This window comes from Hyalella azteca, unplaced genomic scaffold (assembly GCF_000764305.2).
Source record: "Hyalella azteca isolate HAZT.00-mixed unplaced genomic scaffold, Hazt_2.0.2 contig4623, whole genome shotgun sequence".
Classification (NCBI taxonomy): domain Eukaryota; kingdom Metazoa; phylum Arthropoda; class Malacostraca; order Amphipoda; family Hyalellidae; genus Hyalella; species Hyalella azteca.
Window position 1 is genome coordinate 2,151 of NW_025934836.1, and position 22,446 is coordinate 24,596.

Sequence of the window (22,446 nt, forward strand, 5' to 3'; positions counted from 1 at the left end):
AATTCCATGAGACAAAGTTCCATTGGTCGAAGTTTGTCGTTTACACACCTGGGCACACTTCGCGATGTCATTTTGTTTGGTTTTCGTTCAGGGGTGACAGTTGTCTAAATTTTAACTTGATCAAGTGAAATGTATAAAAACTTCTCGCTAATGGGTACAAAGACATTTTAACTTACGGCTTGACTAAGCTCGTTTGTACCGGTGAAACACTCATCTCTTCTCAGTAAGTTCTTGAGTTCTTTGAGTACCAGTTATCATACAATAGCCTGACTGTACTTCTTTAATTAACATTTATAGGTCGTGACTTGTAATTTGATTATTACATGTCACGTTTACGTTTCTTATTATTATTATTATTAATATTATCTGTTATTTTATTATCTTCTGTTATTTGATTATCTTCACCTTTCATAACTACCAAGGATCCCATATTTTTATCTGTCGAAATGTTCCTGTAATTAATCCTTGTAATTAACTGATTAATATGTTGTAACTGGTTTGTACGCTTTCAGATTTTTACTACTGTACGTAATTACATTCCGTCATTTAATTACCTGCAGTTAACTACGTGCAATTGTGTTGAAAATATTAAAAGCTCGAGTTTGTGTTTCAATATATATAAGTTGCAAATTTTGTTCGGCAGTTTGTAATATAATTAAATTTTATATTTCCAGGTTGAAATGCTCGCCAAAACTGTAATCGCGTTCCTCGGAATATCTTGCTTCGTTCTAAGTGAGTATAAAAAAATTCGTCTAGATCTAAATCAATGCCGATTTATTTCTTACAATATTAGGCGCAGTTAATAAGAATCATCGAAATAACTTTTTGCGATATACTCGTGTTATGCTTACACCAGTACTTTTTTATAAGTCTAAGAATATTCTACATTTGAACTTTTATTTGAACTACATTTGAACTTTTATTTAAGAATTTTCTTTTTGAACTTTTTTGAAGAATTCTAACTCTTATTATTAAGAATTTTCTTATATTATTAAGAATATTCTACATTTGAACTTTTATTTGAACTTTTATTATTAAGAATTTTCTTTTTGAACTTTTTTGAAGAATTTGAACTTTTATTATTAAGAATTTTCTTTTTGAACTTTTTTGAAGAATTTTAACTTTTATTATTAAGAATTTTCTTATATTATTATTATTAAGAATATTCTACATTTGAACTTTTATTTTTCAACAATAAAATATGTAATATCTAATAATATATAATATGTTATAAGCACGAACATAAAATGACCCCACACTTATTATTTTTGTTTGATTTGCAGCCAGCGAATATCTAATAATATGTAATATGTTTATAAGTACGAGCATAAAATGACCACACACTTATTATTTTTGTTTGATTTGCAGCAAGCGAATATCACAGAAGGTAACTATATTTTTTATTATTCTTAAATATCATAACGAATATCGGCAAAAGGTGACTATAATTTTTATTTATTTCTCAGTTATGACTATAATTATTCAGCTACAATTATAAAATTTACTGCAAACAAGGATTTAAATTTGTGAAATGCCCTCCGTGACAGGGAGAAAAAATTTGTTTATGTCCCAAGTGCATTCGAATGCCCAGTGTGGATATTTGAGTAATTTTTAGAATTACTACGACTACTTACATTTATAAATATTATGACAACTTACATTTATAAATACCACGACAACTTACATTTATAAATACTACGACAACTTACATTTATAAATACTACGACAACTTACATTCTGATTTTCAGATCTCGAGAGGCGAAGAGACGCGAGGGTCTCCAGGCCCACAGCCCGCCGGCACCAACCTCCGCGAGTTGAAATGGAACGATGACCTCGCTCGCGGTGCCCAGGTACGCTACTTTAATTATGATGTATCAATTATTATTATGATGAAATGTATGAAATATAATTACGATTATTTATGAAATTTAATTATGATTAATTATAAACTTAAATTCTGATTAATTATGAAATTTAATTATGAATAATTATAAAATTTAATTACGATTAATTATGAAATTTAATTATGATCAATTATAAACTTTAATCCTGATTAATTATAAACTTTAATTCTGATTAATTATAAACTTTTATTCTGATTAATTATGAAAGTTAATTATGATGAATAGGTACTTTTACAGAAATGGCATACCATTATTTTCCCAAATATTTTATATTTAAATAGTACGTTTTAAATAAGTTACAAACCATTGGAGACCATTTGCGTACTGAATCAATCAGATTAAAAAATTTTTTGTAACCTAAATGAGGCATTTGAATTCAACTTTCCCAAAATACTAATTTTATTAGTTCTAAGGACGTTACAAATTTCATCAGTCTAATTTATTTCAATGGGGACATTATACAATTTCAGCGATGGGCCGAGCAACTTGCCACGGGCCACGACTGTCAGGCCGAACTCGTCGGCTATTCGTCAGTAACTCACTGCAGTCGCGTCCCAGGCTACGATGCTGTCGGTCAGAACTACCAACTTACTGGAAGCAGCGGACCGATCAAGGTAAGCCATGCCAAATAATTTTACGCAAACAGAAAGAGAAAGAGAGGCGCAATGTAATAGTTTTATTTATTATGAATCTTTATATACCATGCATGCATGATGTATAGAAATATAGTGTACGATTACAACTTAATGGTAATTACTTCTTCATTATGAATCTTTATAGACTCTGCATGCATGAGATATATAACTATAGTGCATGATTCTTGATTCTAACTTAATGACAATTACTTTGCAGTCAGCGAATTGGCAGAAAGCAATTGATAGTTGGATCAACGAAGTCAACAACGTTGTCGCCCCCGCCATGACCAGCAACGGAGGAGTCATCGGTCACTACACTCAGGTGACTGCAGCCTCGTGTGTTAGCTTTTAATTTAGAACTTAATTAAGTACGACAGAAAACTTTCTTTGTCTGTAATTTAGCACCTCTTCGTAATTTAGACAGAGATTGTTTTCAAGAAAATAATTTTAATAGTTGGACATTGCCCGCAGTCTTTGATATCAATTTACTTTGTTATGTTAACAAACTTATTTTATAAACATTGACTTGTAATAAATTCATAGCGAAAATGTCTTCCGATGTCCGTTTCTGACTCCATTCGCGTCTTTATATGAAGGTTGTATGGTATGAGACTCGAGAAGTTGGCTGCGGAGTCTTCACCAATAACCAAAAGTGTGCATGGGCTGGATGGAATAAGTTCTACTGCGCCAAGTACATCTGCAACTACGGACCCGCTGGCAACATGGTAGACGAGAACGCAAACCCTCTGCCTCCCTACAGCACCACTGAAGCCTGCAAGAAACCGTCCACCAACTACCCTGGACTCTGCGCCGAGTGATGAAAATGATCCATGAGTTTCGGTCAATATTTTCAGAGTGGAAGCATTAATCAGATTTATTATTTGTAGGATTCGTTCATAATTTTTATATTAAATGTTTGAGACATTTTCCAAGTAATGGCAGGGATTAGAAATTTGACGATTGCACTCCGACGATTGAGCGAATGTTCGATTCGAAGACGGGAAAAATATGGTGATGTTGGTTTTCGTTCCTCTTCCAAAGTTAAAATGTTCAAAACTTCCCTAAAGCAAAACGCTTCATAGAAAAAACAAACTGCTTCGTTTTGCTTCCTGATTCTGAAGAAAACGTCCCTGCCTCAGATTCGCTCGAATTTATTTTCAAACTCAGCATGAGGTTTATTAAAATATCTTGCATGGCGTAAGTTTTTTATTTTTCACTGCAAATCGTAACAGAATATGGGATCAATATAGTAAACATTTTTAGAATTTTATTATCAGAAAATTGAATACAATAAAATTCGCAACAACACGGTCATCTGATAGACACCATCTAAGAGAGATGTCTACATGAAGAATATTCAAGAACAGAAATTGAAGAAAATTATTCAAAAAACTTCTGCGTTCTAATAATTTCAGGGACTTATTATTGAACATAATAATAATAAATATCAAAAGCAACACCTCACCACCATGGATCGATGTTCTGTGCCAGTGAGGCCAATACGATCTAAATCACCTGAGAAACATTCTGAAACTTAGGATTGAAGGATGCTCGAAAATACATAAGGAAGGTATGCAACATCTACATTGAACTCAAACTCGAAAGTCTTCAGCAATTGTTCAATAAAGCATTAGAAATGAATGCCAGATAATTATTATGCACAACAGAAGTCATTGCAAAATTTAGTTAATTTACCATAACTTTACGGTCTAAATACATGGACAGGCTAATCAATATATAGTAGGGTGACAAAAATGTACGGACTATGAAGAGCTTTCGTAACCGATAAAGGAAGAAGAACCGAATGTTTATTCCTTATACACGTTATGCATACATATTTTTTTACCTTGGCTTTTTGTAATCTGGAAACCGACTTACCTTGGATCTGTTAGAGGTCTATCCTCCTTTAGATCTAAAACATTACCATAAACTATATGACCGCGAAATTGTTGCTGCTTTAGAAATGACTAAACTCTACTTAAGAGGAGATTAGTGGAGCTTCTACCTTCTACTCAAATTTATCTAAAATAATAATAATTTTTATTAACGTTTCGAGGCCTCAGTCACTTAAAAAACACCTCCAGTATTCTTGTTCTCATGGAGTCTAAATCTATCGCACACATTTGACACGTAAAATCGAAGGAAGATGTTGGTTAGAAAATTTATTTGTAAATTCAACCATGTTGTAAGCCAATTATTCGTGGAAGGGGGCGGTATTTGTTTGGCTTGGTCTTTCCTCGGAAGACAAAGCAAGCATTCCTCTGAAGTAATTCCTTCGATCAATTTTTAATCTGTCATTAAGAACCCTTTTTTCAATATCCGTGTCTCCAATTCTGTTCATAGCGCTGGGGCGAGCAGCTGTCTTCTAGGGCATGACTGGCAGTCCGAACTCGTCGGTTATTCCTCAGTGACTCGCTGCAGCCCGAGGTACAACTCCGTTGGCCAGAATTTATACCTCAGTTTATTCATTCCAAAGATCACGGTAAGAAATAATACATGTGGGTATTTATGGATTCCAGTGGATTCAGTGCAAATAATACTGGCATTTATAATACGTGTGGGCATTTATAGATGAAAAAAAATCAAATGCTATTGTGTTCGTATTTCATGTCACTCTGTGTCGTTTCTACGGGGCATTTTCAAACATACATAGAGGATTATGGAGAAAATGTTATAATAGAGAATAATAGCAGAAAAATGTGTCCTGTTGTCGTCGTTTCGTTCATTTGATTTTTATAATTTTTATCTACTATTACTTCCCCAGTCACCGAATTGGAAAGCAGCCATATATATAGCTTGATAGATGAGGTCAAGGATGTGCTTATAACACTGACATGACCAGTAAGGTAGGAGTCATTGGTCACTACACGCCGGTGACCGCACACTGAAATTGGATGCCATTGACTATAAAATCTGTATTAAAAAATTTTACAGTGTAGAAAGATCCTAGAAAAATGGTGTTTGCCTCCATGACGGTGTTTGCCCCAAAGATCCTAGAAAAACGGTGTTTGCCCCCATGAAGTAACACAGGACGGGGAATATTATCCACGTTTCATCCTGTATGATCTGTTGAGGTACTCTCGGATGTGAAAAGCGCTTCGATTTTTTATCATTTGCGGAATTCTGTTCTTATTGAAGTAGCGAAATATTATTGCAAAAAAAGGGGCGTCTGCCTTGGAGCGAAGAAACGAGCGAGGACACAAAAATAAGATTTTCTTGTACAAATGTCTCAGAGTCTAACCCATGAGAACGACGTTGAGTTGTCAATCCAACGATCTTGACGATGCAAGATGAGCGTCTCTTACATGACAATCTTTTCGCGTACAATGGATAGAAATTCTTATGTGTTTTGCATTGTGTCATAATTCTTCTAAACTGGGCTTCTAACGTGTGCCGTACTATGATATATGCTTCTAAACTGGTCCTCTAACGTGCGCCGTGTTGTGTTATACGTTTCTAAATTGGGCCTCAACCGCAGGAACAAAGCTCAGTTGCGTAATTTAAAACATTTTCAAAAGCATTACAGATTTTGAAAAATAATTATCCGCTCAGAATTGCGTACGTAGTCTCCGCATGAACTTGGCTGATTGCGCGTAATGTTAGAGAAGGTCACATCGATTGAGCTTCTTACTCAAGGATATTGATATTTATTATTTACAATTTGATTATCCATTGTCAACGAATTGTATTAACTTAAGTGCAGAAGTTGTATTCTAACATCCTTAATCCAGACAAATGTATTTCCTCGTCTTGTGCGAAGAATTCTAATGTCTGGCTCATAATGTCAATTATGAACCCATTACTATAGATAATAAAAACTAACGATAACCCCTCCATTCCTTACTGTACTCCTTTTATAATCTTTTTAAACTATAAACTTTGTAAGGCCTTCACTGCATTGGTTACTGAACACAGTCGCGGCAGCTCGCACCATCAGAAGCGTGAGTAGGGAACTGCATCGAAATCGAACTGACGTTCAGCCTGTGATTATTTGCAGCTAATTAATATAATGCGCATTCATAAGATGTGCATTCATATGGTGTGCATTCATATGGTGTGCATTCATATGATGTGCATTCATAAGATGTGCATTCATAAGATGTGCATTTATAAGATGTGCATTCATAAGATGTGCATTCATAAGATATGCATTCATATGATGTGCATTCATATGATGTGCATTCATAAGATGTGCATTCATATGATGTGCATTTATATTAATCACTTATCTTCACACAGTTATGAGTTACGCATGTTACAGTTTAATTTGAAGCGACCAGCCGGTCGTTTATGCTGAGTCATGGACGTCATGGTTGCTCAGACTCATGACAGCTCATCATTTAGCTCAAAATTTAGAGTCGCCCCAGCTTCTGGTACTCCAAATCAGAAGCTGACACGTCTGTAAATTTTCACTGGGAAGAACTCATATGAACTCCTCTAGTAACTCCTACCCTAACAAAATTTAGAGTCGCCCCAGCTTCTGGTACTCCAAATCAGAAGCTGACACGTCTGTAAATTTTCACTGGGATGTCTCAGATCGCGGAGGTCTACTCAATAGAAATTATAGACGAGCCTTTGCTTCTGTAACAAGGAGAGTAAAAGGTCGGCAGCTTAACTGTAATTATATTTAATATTGTGATGAATCGTAGTTTAAAATTCGTCCCTAATATCATGTGACATTTGTTCGTAATTAAAATTTTTGTAGTCATGTCCTTATTCATCAGTTGCTCAAATTATTTATACAGATAATGTGCATATCATTTATACATGTATATCGTATATAAGTTATACATTTATTGTTCATAAGATTTACTGCTTCAAGCTGGGAGTCGTTGACAGGAATCGTGTCGTACGCAGACCGGACGAAGGTCAAGGTAATTATTATTAAGTGTGATGAAGTAACAACAAATGTGTGATGATGACGCAACGCAAGTGATGAAGACCTAACAACAAATGTCACCTAACGAGTTCCAAAAAATGCAACGCGATTGTCAACTGTATGAATAAATTCACGCGGCCATCAACTGATTTCACGCAGGAGTCAAATATGATCAAGCGATGCAATTAATATAACCTTAATTAATTAATGCAAAATTAATGCAAATTAATTTATAACCTGTAAATTAAAACACCAGCAGGTCTGGACCTGACGGCTGACGCACCAGAGGTCTAACTACGATGAATATATTACCCAGATTTGTTTACCTACTCTGTTAGAGAAATTACCGTTAACGGTATTATACCGGCATTTCAGTCGCCGGTCAGCACGTGAAAGAAACACCGTGTCGCCGTTTTTATTCTAATTTAACACTAGAAATCCGTAAAACATCTAATAAAAACGGCGAAACAGTTTATTTTCAAGGGGCCATTGGCCACTAGAAAGCCAGTGGGACCGTTTTTTCACCGTTTTTTCTAACAGTGTATCATTTCGTGCTTCATACAGGAAGAAGGACTCAGATTAGCAAATTTAGAATCTAACGACGACCACAACGCAGAGTTCTCTTTCTTTACTTCAATTGCTACATGAAATTATTAATGCCTGGCAGGAGCGCCTTTGTCACCCGTAGAGACGAGGTCAAGGGAACAGTACATGGAATCATTATTTAAAATAATAGTTTGGCCCATAAACTTTCGCCGATATAGAAAGCTCACGAATGGCAAAACAATGTCATAACGTAATTAACGCAATGGCGCCATTAACGCAATGTCATAACGCCAATGTCATGATTAGTGACGCCCAAGTATGATAAGAGAATCAAAATTTATTCGAGATATCCTCATGCTTATCCTTCGTCATACATTATTGAATTCCATTTACATCTATATTATATCGGGGTCCGAACCTTGATTACGTTTTCCTATAAGAGGTTATATCTCGTAGAAAATTCAAGTGGCGAACTTCGCAATAGCGAAATGGAGTAGCAAGGAGACGATGGTGACGAGACTGACGCTGCGTGCCATGTCCGATGTTGCACCATCGGTCGTGGTTGTAGGGACTGTAGTGGCAGGGGTAGTTGTGGTAGTGGTCGTCGTGGTGGTCGTAGTAGTGGTAGAGCTTCTTACTCAAGAATATAGATAGTTATTATTTACAATTTGATTATCCATTGGCAACGAATTGTATTAACTGAAGTGCAGAAGTTGTATTCCAACATNGTCGTGGCGGGGGTTGTCGTGATAACTGCATCCACCATGGTTTTGTTGATGGTCTGCAAACAACGTGTACGTGAGTACATCATTAATTTGGAATGACGTGTAATCTTCTGTCAAATTTGAGCGGGTGCCATAGAGATGGTCATCAAAGAGTTATAGTGCTCATAATGTTTATGTACTCTAAATTATAATGTTCTATTATTAATTATTGTTTCATTATTATCATTAACTCCTGTTCATACAATTATCGTGTTCTGGATATTTTAACGTATTAATGATATACTGAATTAACTTTCATCTAATGTATGCTGAATAAAATATTGAAACTATTGACGCTTCGAAACAAAAAATATTGTGTAGATTTCAGTGCATTGATTTTACAAAAATCAGTAAAAATTATAATAAATCTAATTTCATGCCTGTCCAGGACAATAACTGTTCCACTCACATCTGGCCACGATAATCACAGTTGTATTCACCACTCTGCCCAAAACCATCAATTTTCCACACATCATTTTATCCAGGACAAGGAAGCACCAGTACTCTGACCATGACACTTTAATGTACATTTTCCCGCTAGTCGTTTTCTCAAAAGAAACTCCCCTACAATTAGGTACATAACAAAAACTTCTTTCCTCACCCTCTCGAGGACAACGGACATCCCAGCCACACTGCCAAATCCAGTTGCCCCCAGAGGCACCACGTCACGGGCGATGACGTAGAAACCTTTGACGTCCATCTGCAGCTCCGTGTCGGGGCTCGCAACGAAGCTGCCGCAACACTCCACTTGGCTGGGGTCTCTAGGGTACAACCCACTAGACTGGGAAGCCTTTTTATGACTACTGATGGAGGCCACGGATTTTGGGGAAAGCTTCCTGACTTCCCCAGCAGGTTTAGCGCTGGTCACGTAGAGAGTAGAGACGGAAACCAATGATCCTTCCTCGACGACCGCGTCGGCATCGTCGCCGGTAATGGCGTACGAGAATATGCTGTCGTCGCGACGCAGGTCGACCCCTGAGAAGGAATACGGGAGGGTGAAAATAGACCTATAATGGTGAATACGGTAGGGTGAAAATAGCACTAATGGTGAATACGGTAGAGTGAAAATAGCCCTATAATGGTGAATACGGTAGGGCGAACATGCCCCTGAGAGTGAACACAGAAGGATGAATATAGCCTTAAAAGTGAACATGGCTCTGGCAGTGAACACGGGAGGGGAACTTTACGTGGGTAAAACAGTCGAATCGGCGAAGCGGTGAAATGTGGAATAAATGAATAGATGAAGAAGTAAGTCAGAAATTATATGAAGGTGGAAGTTAACAAGTATATTAAGAAGGCAGTAAGCAAGTAGGTGTAGGAGGAAGTTAGCAAGGAGATGATGGATGGAGTTAGCAAGTAGACGAAGGAGGAATTTAGCAAGTAGAGGAAGGAGGGAACTAGCAAGTAGATGCGGTTCACACTCCTGCAGAATACTTCCCGATTTTTACAACGGTAACGATGTAATGCAGTAGAAATTACCGGCAACTGCAACGTTTTCACGTCTAAACCACTGACATCTCTGCAGTGTGCCTGCCTTCTCCTACAATGTTTATTGCTCGGCTAGATCTGGCCCTATTTTCTCAACTGACAGCCGTCAGGTCCTTTAATGATTAAAATTCTAGCCCAATAATTTGTTAGTCAGAACTATCATTATGAGATTGCTTCTCTGATATATTGCCCTGTTAACAATCGTTCAAAATGCCATAAAATCGTAGTGACTGTCAGTCACACAGTGCAACAAGTCCCATCGAAAATGATACAGCCAAAGTCGAATTCACCTTAGCAGTCAACACTTTTTTGTAATCAACAATGATCATTTGCATCAATAAAATCGCTAACAATAACAATAATAATAACTGATGATCCAACTATTAAGTAAATAGTTTGGGAAAACGGCTATCGTCAACTTAGAAATAAAACTTAATAAATGAAAAAATTATACAAATCCAAAACGAATCATAATAGTTTAATAAAGGTAGAACTTATAATAAAGGAAGAATAGAGGCTAGTATTAAGTATGACGGACTCTCATCAGTATTCTCGACAATAAACATTTACAAGAAACAACAAGCGCAGTGTTCACCTTGACCATCGTCTAGGAGCTTTACGCCGGACAGGGTTCTGTGGTCGCCACCCCCAGGCGGAGTGAGCAGCAGGTCTGCCGTCACCGTCACCCGCGACCCTAGCACCTGACGGCCGTAGTTACGGACCTGGAGGAGGAAAAGGGGATAAGGATGCGGAGAGCTGTGGGAGTGAGAGAGGGTGGAAGAGGCGTGAGGCGAGTGAAGTTGGGGCTTAGTGAAAGAAGGGCGAGTGAGAGGTGAAGGAGGGATAAGGAAGAAGGTGAAAGGGAGAACGGATCAAGAGATTTGCTTGTCGGAGACCAACGCTGCTCAGTCCCGCGTGGACAAACAAGATCTCTTCATCGAATAACGTAGCTCCCAACAATTTTGGTCTGTCACGTTCGTTATCGCCTGCAAGCCAAGTAAGTCAAAACATATCCCTAAAATTAAACCAACCAGCCTTCAGCACAGAAGATGAGAATGGTATGGACCAACATCGTCCGCCACTTCATGAAATAATTTTACATCAACCGGACAAAGAGCGTGGCAGCCTTGCGGCATTCATTCTGTTCATTCTCATCTCCATCCAGCCGCTGATATTCCGTATCAATCGTCGAAAAACGATTGATTTCGGAACCAGACTTTACGATCTAAAATCTAACTTCCGATTCTGTTAACTTAAAGTAAAGTAATTTAACTATGTCACAAAGGAAATGTTTGATCCGTGGCGTGGTGATGCTAAGAAGGTCTCAAGCAACGCGTAAGGAGGATTAAGTTGATAGATCACATCACGTCTTACGCTGCTCACAGTTGGAGCACTGGCAAGATTAGGAAGTTTTGCTCCGGTCTTCGGTTAGGAAGACCGAGTGTATAACGAGACCTGGCAAAACTATTCACGACGCCAGGGTGTGGAGCGCACCTCCTGCCGTGCGTGTAGAAAAGAAAGAGAACGTTGAACTCATGTAAAGTTTGACTGTATCGGTAGCTACGTTTCCTGGCAGGCGAGACATTTTTTTCGGCTCAACTCCATTGGAGAACGTGAATATTCTTCCCTTTTTGGGAAGAATATTTTTCATTCCATGTGAACATGACAGAACTCGAGAACCACCGAGGCGTAAAGAAATTTCATTCGTACATGAACGCTCTTCAATTAATAGTAGGAACAGGACTGAACTCACGACCCACCGAGGCGTACAGAACACTACATTCATGCATGAACTCTTCACTTAATAGTATAGGAACATGGCAGAACTCACGACTCACCGAGGCGTACAGAACGAGTTCTTGGTTTTTGAGAATTCGTGCAGCTGGCCCACGCCCCTCCGACGTCCACACCTCTACGTCCAACTGTGAACATCAAATTAACAGTGTAATTTAAAATTATTTAATACACATACTTTATAATTTTTAATTTGTGTGCTAAACGGTAATAGCATTTGGCCATACTGCACTTATAACATATTCAAAGTCAATATGGAAAGGAAAGTTAATATAAAAGTTAAACGACCATTTCTTTAGGGCGTCATTAACATAACTGTCTACAAGAGGAAGGCAGTCGACAATCATCCTCAGTGTACAGGCACAAGACCCATTTCACTCACCAGCAATTGAATGAATTAATCCAACTACAAGGTATTACGTGTAGGAGGAATGAATTAATCTAACTATTACCTCCCATTCAATTTATTCAGTTTTCTATAAATTTCTTTGGGGCAGGGGGTTTGGAGGGCATATATGTACAAAGATTCATTATTAAGTCCTGCCAATCTTATGTGCAAACAAGAAATGCGAATACAACATGCTAGAAATTGGCGAAATTCTTGAATAGGAAAAATGCTGAGAATAGTTGAGTACCTCTTCGGTCTTTCCAACGAAGTAAAGCTCACTCCAGGTAACCTGCACCGCGATGTCTGAACTGCCTTTGTTCAGTATTTTCAGACTCCACTCCTCACCAGGGAACGCGCCCTATGTGACAAAACAACCATTACACTTATGCACTGAAAAATGTTAGTACTAGAATTACCTTATAACTTTAAGTTTTCATTTAAATAGTCTATGCACCGGACAACTAACTATTAATTATAACATCGGTAGTTGCAAGTGCAAGTCCAATAACATAATGTCACAAAATGACTGAACTTTTGAATAAGGGAAGGGACCGTTTAATTAATCTATCCATAGGAACAGCGCGACACTGTGTAAAGTAGATCATGGTTCATTATTTTTGAAGTCTAATTCAAGAACTAGGCGCTGTAAATGATGTTGATCTTGTCTACGGAGCTGACGCTAGTAAACGGCAAGTCCTAATTAACAACACGATTAATTTTGCTGCAATTGATTTAGTCTGATTGCTGCTTGAGAAGTCTTCATAAAATGCTAAAACAGCGGCTAGTGAAGAATATCAAAGGAAGATTAATACCAAACAAGACATAACTTGATGTACATAACGTGAGTTTGGGCTCGTCATTTGTTGAGAAACCCATTATAATATATCAAAACTCTGATAACAGAATGCATGCACAATAGTATGAACAACAAACTACCTAACCGCTTCAACAAACTACCTAACCCCTTCAACAAACTACCTAACCGCTTCAACAAACTACCTAACCCCTTCAACAAACTACCTAACCGCTTCAACAAATTACCTAACCCCTTCAACAAACTACCTAACCCCTTCAACAAACTACCTAACCCCTACATTCGAACTGATCCACTCACTTGCGACACCGCAGTTATCTTGTAGAGAATAAAGTTCTCGTTTTTTTCGCATGTCTCGCAGTCTCTGTAGGTGCCATACTTCTTGTACTGAACCGTCAGGTCGGAGACGCCGGCGCTCGAAGTCACCACGGCCATGAGTGTCTTGGCCACGTCAGTCTGGTAGTAGACAGTGTCTTGGACGGAGCTGCCTGCTAACACGATTTCCGAGTTTTCCCGTCCCTGCCGATGAAATTATTTATGTGTTTAATGGAACATTTAGGAATGAAACATAACTAACATAACTTGGACCAAACAATGCATTTTAGAAACTGGAATAATTGAGTTAGATAAAACTTTGGTGAATAACAGTTACAAATTAGTGAAATTAAAAATTGAATTTTTAAACCTTTTAAAAATGAAATACTTAATAAACAGCGAATATCAATTTACACAAAATAACCAATTTTTTCTTAAAATAGTAAATCATGAACGAAATAAATGGCGCACATGTTGCAAATTGCATAGAAACGAATTTGTTTACCTATTAATAAGAATTTCGAAGCGAAAATTTGATGACATTGAGCACAACAAATTAAGAGGTCTAGAGTTGCCAATTCTTTGCTTGCAAAAATTTTACCTAAAGATGCCTGCACGCGTGGAAAGTTCTGCCGGCATTAGGCTAACAAACAAACAAGAGGGAAGTATAGAGTGACAGCATTTTCTCATCTGGAGCCGCCATTGCGTACTTAGAAGCTGTCGAGTGAAGTCTGTTGTCGATAAAATAATGTGGAACGAAACAGTGAGTTTGGGGAGGCTTTATCTAAAAAGCAGTTGATGAAATTGTAGTAAATTGTTCATGACGGCAAACGCCTACTCCTTGCTTCTTTCAATGGAGAAGAATTTCGCACGAAAATTTCTATCGAGTAATATTAACCGCTAATAATATCGGCCTAAGACTTTTCCAGCATACAGGCACTTAACTCACAACAGACGACCGTTCATGTATAATTTGTTTGATGATTTCAAAACACCGTACAATGGGTGATCCATCATTTGATGGACCTGAACCAGCCAACTCACAACGGGGTGATCATTTATGTATCCCTTGTTGATGAAGTTTTCAACCTCAGCAACAGCGATGACCGGCGTCATTACGTTGACGCCGTTGGTGACGTTATTGGTGACGAAGCGTCCTCCTGAGTACTGCAGGAACGTAGCGCACGGCAGCAACTTGGGGGCGTTCTCAGGGAAGAGCATTAAAGGCTTCATGCGGCGCGTGTGTAGCGACTCCTGCACCAAAAACATAATGGTTTCTTATCACAAACAAATGAAGAATTTGCTCATATAAAGCAAATATTGCGCAGATATTCGTCAGGATTGGAAACAATAAAGCGAGGCACACTGTTAGAAAACTAACCGTTAACGGTATTACCGGCGTTTCAGTGGCCGGTCGGCACGTGAAAAGAAACACCGTGTCACCGTTTTTATTCTAATTTAACACTAGACGTCCGTAAAACATCTGATAAAAACGGCGAAACAGTTTATTTTCACGGGGCGACCGGCCCCTAGAACGCCGGTGGGACCGTTTTTTTCACCGTTTTTTCTAACAGTGCACTGTTTTATGTCTCACTCTCTGTACGTTGCGAATCGGGTATTGTAAAGATCTCAGGTAGCACCAAAATGAAAAGTTTCTTGCTGTATGAACCGGATAATCATAATATAGTTATCTTGTCAGCATCTCTTGTTAGCGCAAATGTATTTAATTCAGCCACCATCAAACAATTATCAATTATACTAAACTAAAGCAGCGGTTTGACCCACAGCAATAGTTCTGTCGAGTTTCGAGGCGTCGATGAGTTCCTGGTTGACAGGGAGTAGCACCATAACAATTAGCTATTGTACCTACTAAACTAAAGTAACGGTTTGACCCACAGCAATAGTTCTGTCGAGTCAAACAATTAGCAATTATACTAAACTTAAGCAACGGTTTGACCCACAGCAATAGTTCTGTCGAGCTTCGAGGCGTCGATGAGTTCCTGGTTGACAGGGAGTAGCAGCAACGTGCCTGGGAAGAAGTCGTCTGCGGTCCTTAGCACCTCGCCCAGCACGAGGGCCAAGTCGGGGACAACATCGCGGTCTTCAGGCGACGGCAGCAGTGCGTAGAGCTCGTCGATGTCTGAGGAGGGATCAACCGCAACAAAATTCAGCGGCGATGTAATAAAATTAAAATAGATTTTGTCATTTGTTTTGTATTCTACTTGAAAATTTTTAGAATTCATTTTACGGAATAGATATAATATCATTTTAAATGAATTGCTTCATTTTTCTACATTTTTCAGGAATCGCAAAACTAAAAAACAATTTACAATGTTGTCACACGCGAGAATCCCTAATAAAGAATTAAAGATAAAATTTTTAATAATTTCTCCACGTTCGTCACTGAAAATTATCTTATTCGTATTCGTTTCGCAATAATAAACACATCCAACTCTCTGGAATTTTTCGCAATCCTACTAATTGAATGTGAAGCAATTCACTGAAGGTCACTGAAGACCAATTTTCATATATAATCATCATGGGAATACCATAAATATTAAATACAATACAAATATTTAATCGAATTCCCGCCTCATACCTGAGACGGGGGAGTAGGGGCGCGTTTGGTTGACCGTTATTTCCCCGGCGCCATCGGTCCGGTATGACATCATGCCAACGGTATGACATCATGCCAACGGTATGACACCATGCCGACGGTATGACACCATGCCAACGGTATGACACCATGCCGACGGTATGACACCATGCCAACGGTATGACATCATGCCAACGGTATGACACCATGCCAACGGTATGACATCATGCCAACGGTATGACACCATGCCAACGGTANATTACGTACGGAACAGACATAGAATTATGTCAAATGTTGCGAGAAGAAAGTCATGATATGGAATCTATCGGATGATACAAAAAATATAACTCAGTACTCACAGCAGTGAGTAACAGAGAGCGCATTTTCTCATCGACGAAAACTTGAGGTCACGGACGGACGGACAGATGGACAGACGGACAGACAGACGGACATGGCGAGCACAATAGTGCATTTTTTCCATAAATGAGAAAATGCGCTAAAAATTAACCGACAAATCGAAGACTTACATCTTACAAAAATTTTATCATATATTCATGTTACAGCATAGAATGGTAACTAAGGCATTAGTCACTCCCGTTCTCCCAAACGGTTTAGGGATGCAAATGTAAATGGTTACATAAAGCAAAGATACGGGAAGACAGGAGCTAGAAGTAACTGGTTACATAAAGCAAAGATAGGGAAGACAGGAGCTAGAAGTAAATGGTTACATAAAGCAAAGATAAGGGAAGACAGGAGCTAGAAGTAAATGGTTACATAAAGCAAAGATAAGGGAAGACAGGAGCTAGAAGTAACTGGTTACATAGAGCAAAGATACGGGAAGACACGAGCTAGAAGTAACTGGTTACATAAAGCGAAGATACGGGAAGACATGAGCTAGACGTAAATGGTTACATAAAGCAAAGATACGGGAAGACAGGAGCTAGAAGTAAATGGTTACATAAAGCAGAGATAGGGAAGACAGGAGCTAGAAGTAACTGGTTACCTAAAGCAAAGATGCGGGAAGACAGGAGCTAGAAGTAAATGGTTACATAAAGCAAAGATAGGGAAGACAGGAGCTAGAATAAGTGCTGACTCACGCCTGCTGGAGCTGAGGCTGGTGGCGTGTCTAGCAGCAGCAGCACGCGTCCCAGAGGCTCCTGGGTGATGGTGACCAGCGGGTCAGTGGTCGCATGCTCTGACATCCTGCCGGAGGAACAGTTGTACATTTAAAGTTGAATAAGAAACGCGATTTATTTATTATTCCTATTAAATATTACTACTGATAATATTTATGATCAGATTACAGGACAGCATAGTGGACAGTGCCGTCCTTGTCGTTGTAGTGAATGCATCATACCGGAGCAAATTCAGAGCGAATATCCTAAGGTAGAAGCAAACATATCCACACCCTAAAATATAGTAACAAAAAATTAAATACCTTTGAAATTACAAAAATAGAAATCAACACAATTTACCTGGTATAAAATGATAAAAATTCGCAGTAAAATTACAAAATGTGAACAGTAATGAGGTATATTTTTGGTCTGTCATTCAAACAAAGCCAATACTAACAAATAAGCAAACAAAATACATAAATTTGAACAATAATTATTTTGAAACGAAACTTTTAATCAAACAAATGTGTTATCACGATCAATGCTCAATGATCTCACATTCCGTAGTCGGGATGCTGCTGGATGACCTCCATGATGGACCGCCCGTCGCACAAAATGTTCTGCGGGGACGGAGTGTCGCGTACATGCGTCCCGGCGTCACAGAACTTGCCCGTCTGCAAAATGTATCAGGGCATGGTTATGGGGCATGGTGGTGTCATAGGGTACGGTTATGGGGCATGGTAGTGTCCCAGGGCACGGTTATGGGGCATAGTGGTGTCATAGGGTACGGTTATGGGGCATGGTAGTGTCCCAGGGTACGGTTATGGGGCTGTCTCTTATACACATCTAGATGTGTATAAGAGACAGGNCACCGAGAGGGCCGGCATGTAGCCGAGTGAAGCCTGAACCTGCTCGGCGGCATTAAGAACAGTTCTCACCGAGAGGGCCGGCATGTAGCCGAGTGAAGCCTGAACCTGCTCGGCGGCATTAAGAACAGTTCTCACCGAGAGGGCCGGCATGTAGCCGAGTGAAGCCTGAACCTGCTCGGCGGCATTAAGAACAGTTCTCACCGAGAGGGCCGGCATGTAGCCGAGTGAAGCCTGAACCTGCTCGGCGGCATTAAGAACAGTTCTCACCGAGAGGGCCGGCATGTAGCCGAGTGAAGCCTGAACCTGCTCGGCGGCATTAAGAACAGTTCTCACCGAGAGGGCCGGCATGTAGCCGAGTGAAGCCTGAACCTGCTCGGCGGCATTAAGAACAGTTCTCACCGAGAGGGCCGGCATGTAGCCGAGTGAAGCCTGAACCTGCTCGGCGGCATTAAGAACAGTTCTCACCGAGAGGGCCGGCATGTAGCCGAGTGAAGCCTGAACCTGCTCGGCGGCATTAAGAACAGTTCTCACCGAGAGGGCCGGCATGTAGCCGAGTGAAGCCTGAACCTGCTCGGCGGCATTAAGAACAGTTCTCACCGAGAGGGCCGGCATGTAGCCGAGTGAAGCCTGGACCTGCTCGGCGGTCTCGTCTTCAGGGAAGCAAAAGTAGCAACCGCTGCTTCCTGGCGTACAGGTGGCCGTTTTTGAGCTGGGAGAATAATTGGTGAGAATTACATCCAACACAAGTAAATTTTTTCACCAGCTCTAAATAACAGTAACATCCAGTTGTAACACCAGTTGTAGGTAACATCATCAGACGCATGAGGCACAAATGTTGTTGGCATCAAAGAACGCAGGTTCATTTGAACCAAAGAATGCAGCTTGTGAGGCCACGAGCTGCCATGGAGACTGCGCTCCTCCCAGCAGTCAAATTAGAACAAACAACAGACTTTAAAAAGACGATAATAAAGAGCTTGTGGCATGCAATGTTTCCTGGAGCTAGTTATCATTCTCCCATTAGAGTTTAGTTCAGAGAACGCCTACCAATGAATGTTATTTCTAATTACGCTACTCAAAGCTGATGGTTAAACACCGCAGAACACAAGTGTGTGGCCTATAATAGTAATTAAGACTGGCCAGTAAAAGTTAATTGCCTGATGTTGATTATCTTATTGTCTAGATGTGTCTAGAATACTCGACCCAATGACGCGTTTTTGTGATATTTCTAGTACCAGTCAAATACTTGAGCGATATTATCCGTGTAGTGTTATTCGTGCGAAGGGAGCGTTCAGGCTATGGTATGCCAAGTGTTATTAGTGCGAAGCAAGCGTTTGAACGATGGTATATCTAGTTTCGTATGTGCGAAGCAAGTGTTTGAACGATGGTATGTCTAGTATCGTATGTGCGAAGGAAGCGTTTGAACGATGGTATGTCTAGTATCGTATGTACGAAGCAAGCGTTTGAACGATGGTATGTCTAGTTTCGTATGTGCGAAGGAAGCGTTTGAACGATGGTATGTCTAGTATCGTAATGTGCGAAGCAAGCGTTTGAACGATGGTATGTCTAGTATCGTAAGTGCGAAGGAAGCGTTTGAACGATGGTATGTCTCGTATCGTATGTGCGAAGGAAGCGTTTGAACGATGGTATGTCTAGTATCGTATGTGCGAAGGAAGAGTTTGAACGATGGTATGTCTACTATCGTATGTACGAAGCAAGCGTTAGAACGATGGTATGTCTCGTATCGTAAGTGCGAAGCAAGCGTTAGAACGATGGTATGTCTAGTATCGTATGTACGAAGCAAGCGTTTGAACGATGGTATGTCTAGTATCGTGAGTGCGAAGGAAGCGTTAGAACGATGGTATGTCTAGTATCGTATGTGCGAAGGAAGCGTTTGAACGATGGTATGTCTAGTATCGTGTGTGCGAAGGAAGCGTTTGAACGATGGTATGTCTAGTATCGTATGTGCGAAGGAAGCGTTTGAACGATGGTATGTCTAGTATCGTATGTGCGAAGCAAGCGTTTGAACGATGGTATGTCTAGTATCGTATGTGCGAAGGAAGCGTTAGAACGATGGTATGTCTAGTATCTGTCTCTTATACACATCTAGATGTGTATAAGAGACAGGNCCCTCGATTCCCAGGCCATGCGTAAAAGCTCGGAATGTTCGAAAACTCTTTCATTCGTTCATGATGTTTACCTTGCTAACTCGTACATTCAGTCACAGATCAACTGATAGTTCAGTACGTTTGAGTCATACATATTTAACTACAGTAATACTTCGTTGTCTATAAAGGAGAGTGAGTGACGAAAACCGGCTTATTAATTCTGAAAGAACAACTTGCCATGAAGCTTACGATGGCTTTATGAAATAGAAGCAGGGGTAGGATCGAAATATTGCATTATTTATATAATATTTGTAATATGGAATTATTTTACGCAAAAAGTCCATCAATTACCAGTCGCTCTTGAATTTGCCTTTGGTGGTGCCCGCGATGCACATGGTGGACTTGTAGGATCCGTACATGGAGTTGTAGACGTTATCCCCACCGAACCCGTGCTCGTCTTGAACTCCCCAGCGGTAGTGGGCCCACTCGTGGGCGAGGATGTGGCCTGCGACCAGAACATATGTTGGAATATGTCAAGAAATGATCTATTCCCGGAGGGTATGGGCCCACTCGTGGGCAAGGATGTGGCCTGCGACCAGAACATGTGTTGAAATATATCAAGAAATGATCTATTCCCGGCGGGAGTGGACAAACGTGCGTTATATAACACGAGTTTCTATTTAATTATCATTATTACATGTAAATTCTTAGCGATGCTGATTATGATATGAATATGATATTATGATATGAGATATGAATCCTCATTGGAGTATGGAGTGTTAGATAAAAATCTCAAATTCAATATATTTACAAACTAGGACTTATTATCCAACAAATTTAGAGTTACCTGGAGTGCCATACCTAGTGTTACCTGGAGTGCCATACTGCAGCTGCTGCCTAGTGTTACCTGGAGTGCCATACTGCAGCTGCTGCCTAGTGTTACCTGGAGTGCCATACTGCAGCTGCTGCCTAGTGTTACCTGGAGTGCCATACTGCAGCTGCTGCCTAGTGTTACCTGGAGTGCCATACTGCAGCTGCTGCCTAGTGTTACCTGGAGTGCCATACTGCAGCTGCTGCCTAGTGTTACCTGGAGTGCCATACTGCAGCTGCTGCCTAGTGTTACCTGGAGTGCCATACTGCAGCTGCTGCCTAGTGTTACCTGGAGTGCCATACTGCAGCTGCTGCCTAGTGTTACCTGGAGTGCCATACTGCAGCTGCTGCCTAGTGTTACCTGGAGTGCCATACTGCAGCTGCTGCCTAGTGTTACCTGGAGTGCCATACTGCAGCTGCTGCCTAGTGTTACCTGGAGTGCCATACTGCAGCTGCTGCCTAGTGTTACCTGGAGTGCCATACTGCAGCTGCTGCCTAGTGTTACCTGGAGTGCCATACTGCAGCTGCTGCCNGAGGGTAGGAGGGTAGGAGGGTAGGAGGGTTTGAGGGTAGGAGGGTGTGAGGGTAGGAGGGTAGGAGGGTAGGAGGGTATGAGGGTAGGAGGGTAGTAGGGTATGAGGGTAGGAGGGTAGGAGGGTAGGGTTACAATGCGCTTAATCATCACTTCATGACGATATGATCAGCTATCGCTAAGATTTCCCTCGTTGAATTTATGTTCGTAAAGTACGAGAAGAAAAAAACGACCGGTAAACCAATACTGCTAAGAAGTGGACGATGAACTACGAAGGTAATACGATGCGTTTGGAACAAAATAGAAATGTGGTCCAACAGGCGACTGGTGGGTGAAGAGGAATGAAGGGTGAAGACAGAACAATGAAGCAGAGAACATTGTATGAAGGCGTCAAACATCCAAAGAAAGCTACACTTGTGTCGAGAACCATCCACTCGGCGCCACAGCGGCGTCAAGGCCTGTCGTAACTGTTAGAATTCATCTCAGAGCCACCTAAGACAGATAACCTAACATCTCGTCTCCAGTATCTTAGTTTAGTTTTGTTAAAGACCCTTCGAAACCAACGTAAGTTACGATCAGTTCCTATGCCTTTAGACTCGTGTAATTCATGTTCAGTATATTATTTAACGTTTCGACTGTATATATTTGATTATTCGTTCGGGCAAAATCTTGCTAAACTAGTCTATTTTTCGTCATTATATTTGGATTTCCTGGGTCCATACTTTCAAAACTCGCTAAGTGAACGTAAGTACTTACGCTCTATTTTCTTGTCTATGATTTGTGGATTTTGCTTGAAAGGCCGTCAATGATTGGCTGATGAACTTACGATCTC

At 40.1% G+C, this 22,446-nt stretch overlaps 3 protein-coding genes across 3 annotated transcripts; 1 reads left to right on the forward strand and 2 right to left on the reverse strand.

The window, feature by feature from the left end:
- The first annotated feature begins 843 nt into the window (after nt 1–843).
- LOC108670759 (venom allergen 5) lies at nt 844–3,736 on the forward strand. Its single transcript, XM_018158252.1, has 6 exons — nt 844–869; nt 1,369–1,438; nt 1,749–1,850; nt 2,375–2,518; nt 2,757–2,861; nt 3,136–3,736. The coding sequence occupies exons 1-6, from the start codon at nt 844–846 to the stop codon at nt 3,355–3,357; spliced, it is 669 nt and encodes a 222-aa protein (XP_018013741.1). The 3' UTR covers nt 3,358–3,736.
- Nucleotides 3,737–7,744: 4,008 nt separating this feature from the next.
- On the reverse strand, nt 7,745–16,196 carry LOC108670760. Its single transcript, XM_018158253.2, has 12 exons — nt 16,127–16,196; nt 15,528–15,667; nt 15,313–15,351; nt 14,572–14,781; nt 13,513–13,731; nt 12,646–12,756; nt 12,055–12,138; nt 10,812–10,938; nt 9,330–9,703; nt 8,690–8,745; nt 8,489–8,601; nt 7,745–7,749 (listed from the first exon to the last, which is right to left on the reverse strand). Exons 1-12 carry the CDS (start codon nt 16,194–16,196, stop codon nt 7,745–7,747), a joined length of 1,548 nt encoding a protein of 515 aa, XP_018013742.2.
- Nucleotides 16,197–17,199: 1,003 nt separating this feature from the next.
- Nucleotides 17,200–21,606, reverse strand: LOC108670761. Its single transcript, XM_018158254.1, has 5 exons — nt 21,588–21,606; nt 20,564–20,717; nt 18,705–18,816; nt 17,797–17,912; nt 17,200–17,326 (listed from the first exon to the last, which is right to left on the reverse strand). Exons 2-5 carry the CDS (start codon nt 20,629–20,631, stop codon nt 17,200–17,202), a joined length of 423 nt encoding a protein of 140 aa, XP_018013743.1. The 5' UTR covers nt 20,632–20,717; nt 21,588–21,606.
- Nucleotides 21,607–22,446: the final 840 nt, after the last annotated feature.

Coding starts and splice junctions, on each gene's coding strand:
- LOC108670759 (XM_018158252.1), top strand. CDS start 844: ATGCTTACACCAGTACTTTTTTATAA. Junction 1,439..1,748: donor ATAACGAATATCGGCAAAAG/GTGACTATAATT, acceptor TCTGATTTTCAG/ATCTCGAGAGGCGAAGAGAC. Junction 1,851..2,374: donor ACCTCGCTCGCGGTGCCCAG/GTACGCTACTTT, acceptor ATACAATTTCAG/CGATGGGCCGAGCAACTTGC.
- LOC108670761 (XM_018158254.1), bottom strand. CDS start 20,631: ATGTACGGATCCTACAAGTCCACCATGTGCATCGCGGGCACCACCAAA. Junction 18,817..20,563: donor GGCAAATTCAAGAGCGACTG/GTAATTGATGGA, acceptor TTATTCTCCCAG/CTCAAAAACGGCCACCTGTA. Junction 17,327..17,796: donor CAGCATCCCGACTACGGAAT/GTGAGATCATTG, acceptor TTCCTCCGGCAG/GATGTCAGAGCATGCGACCA.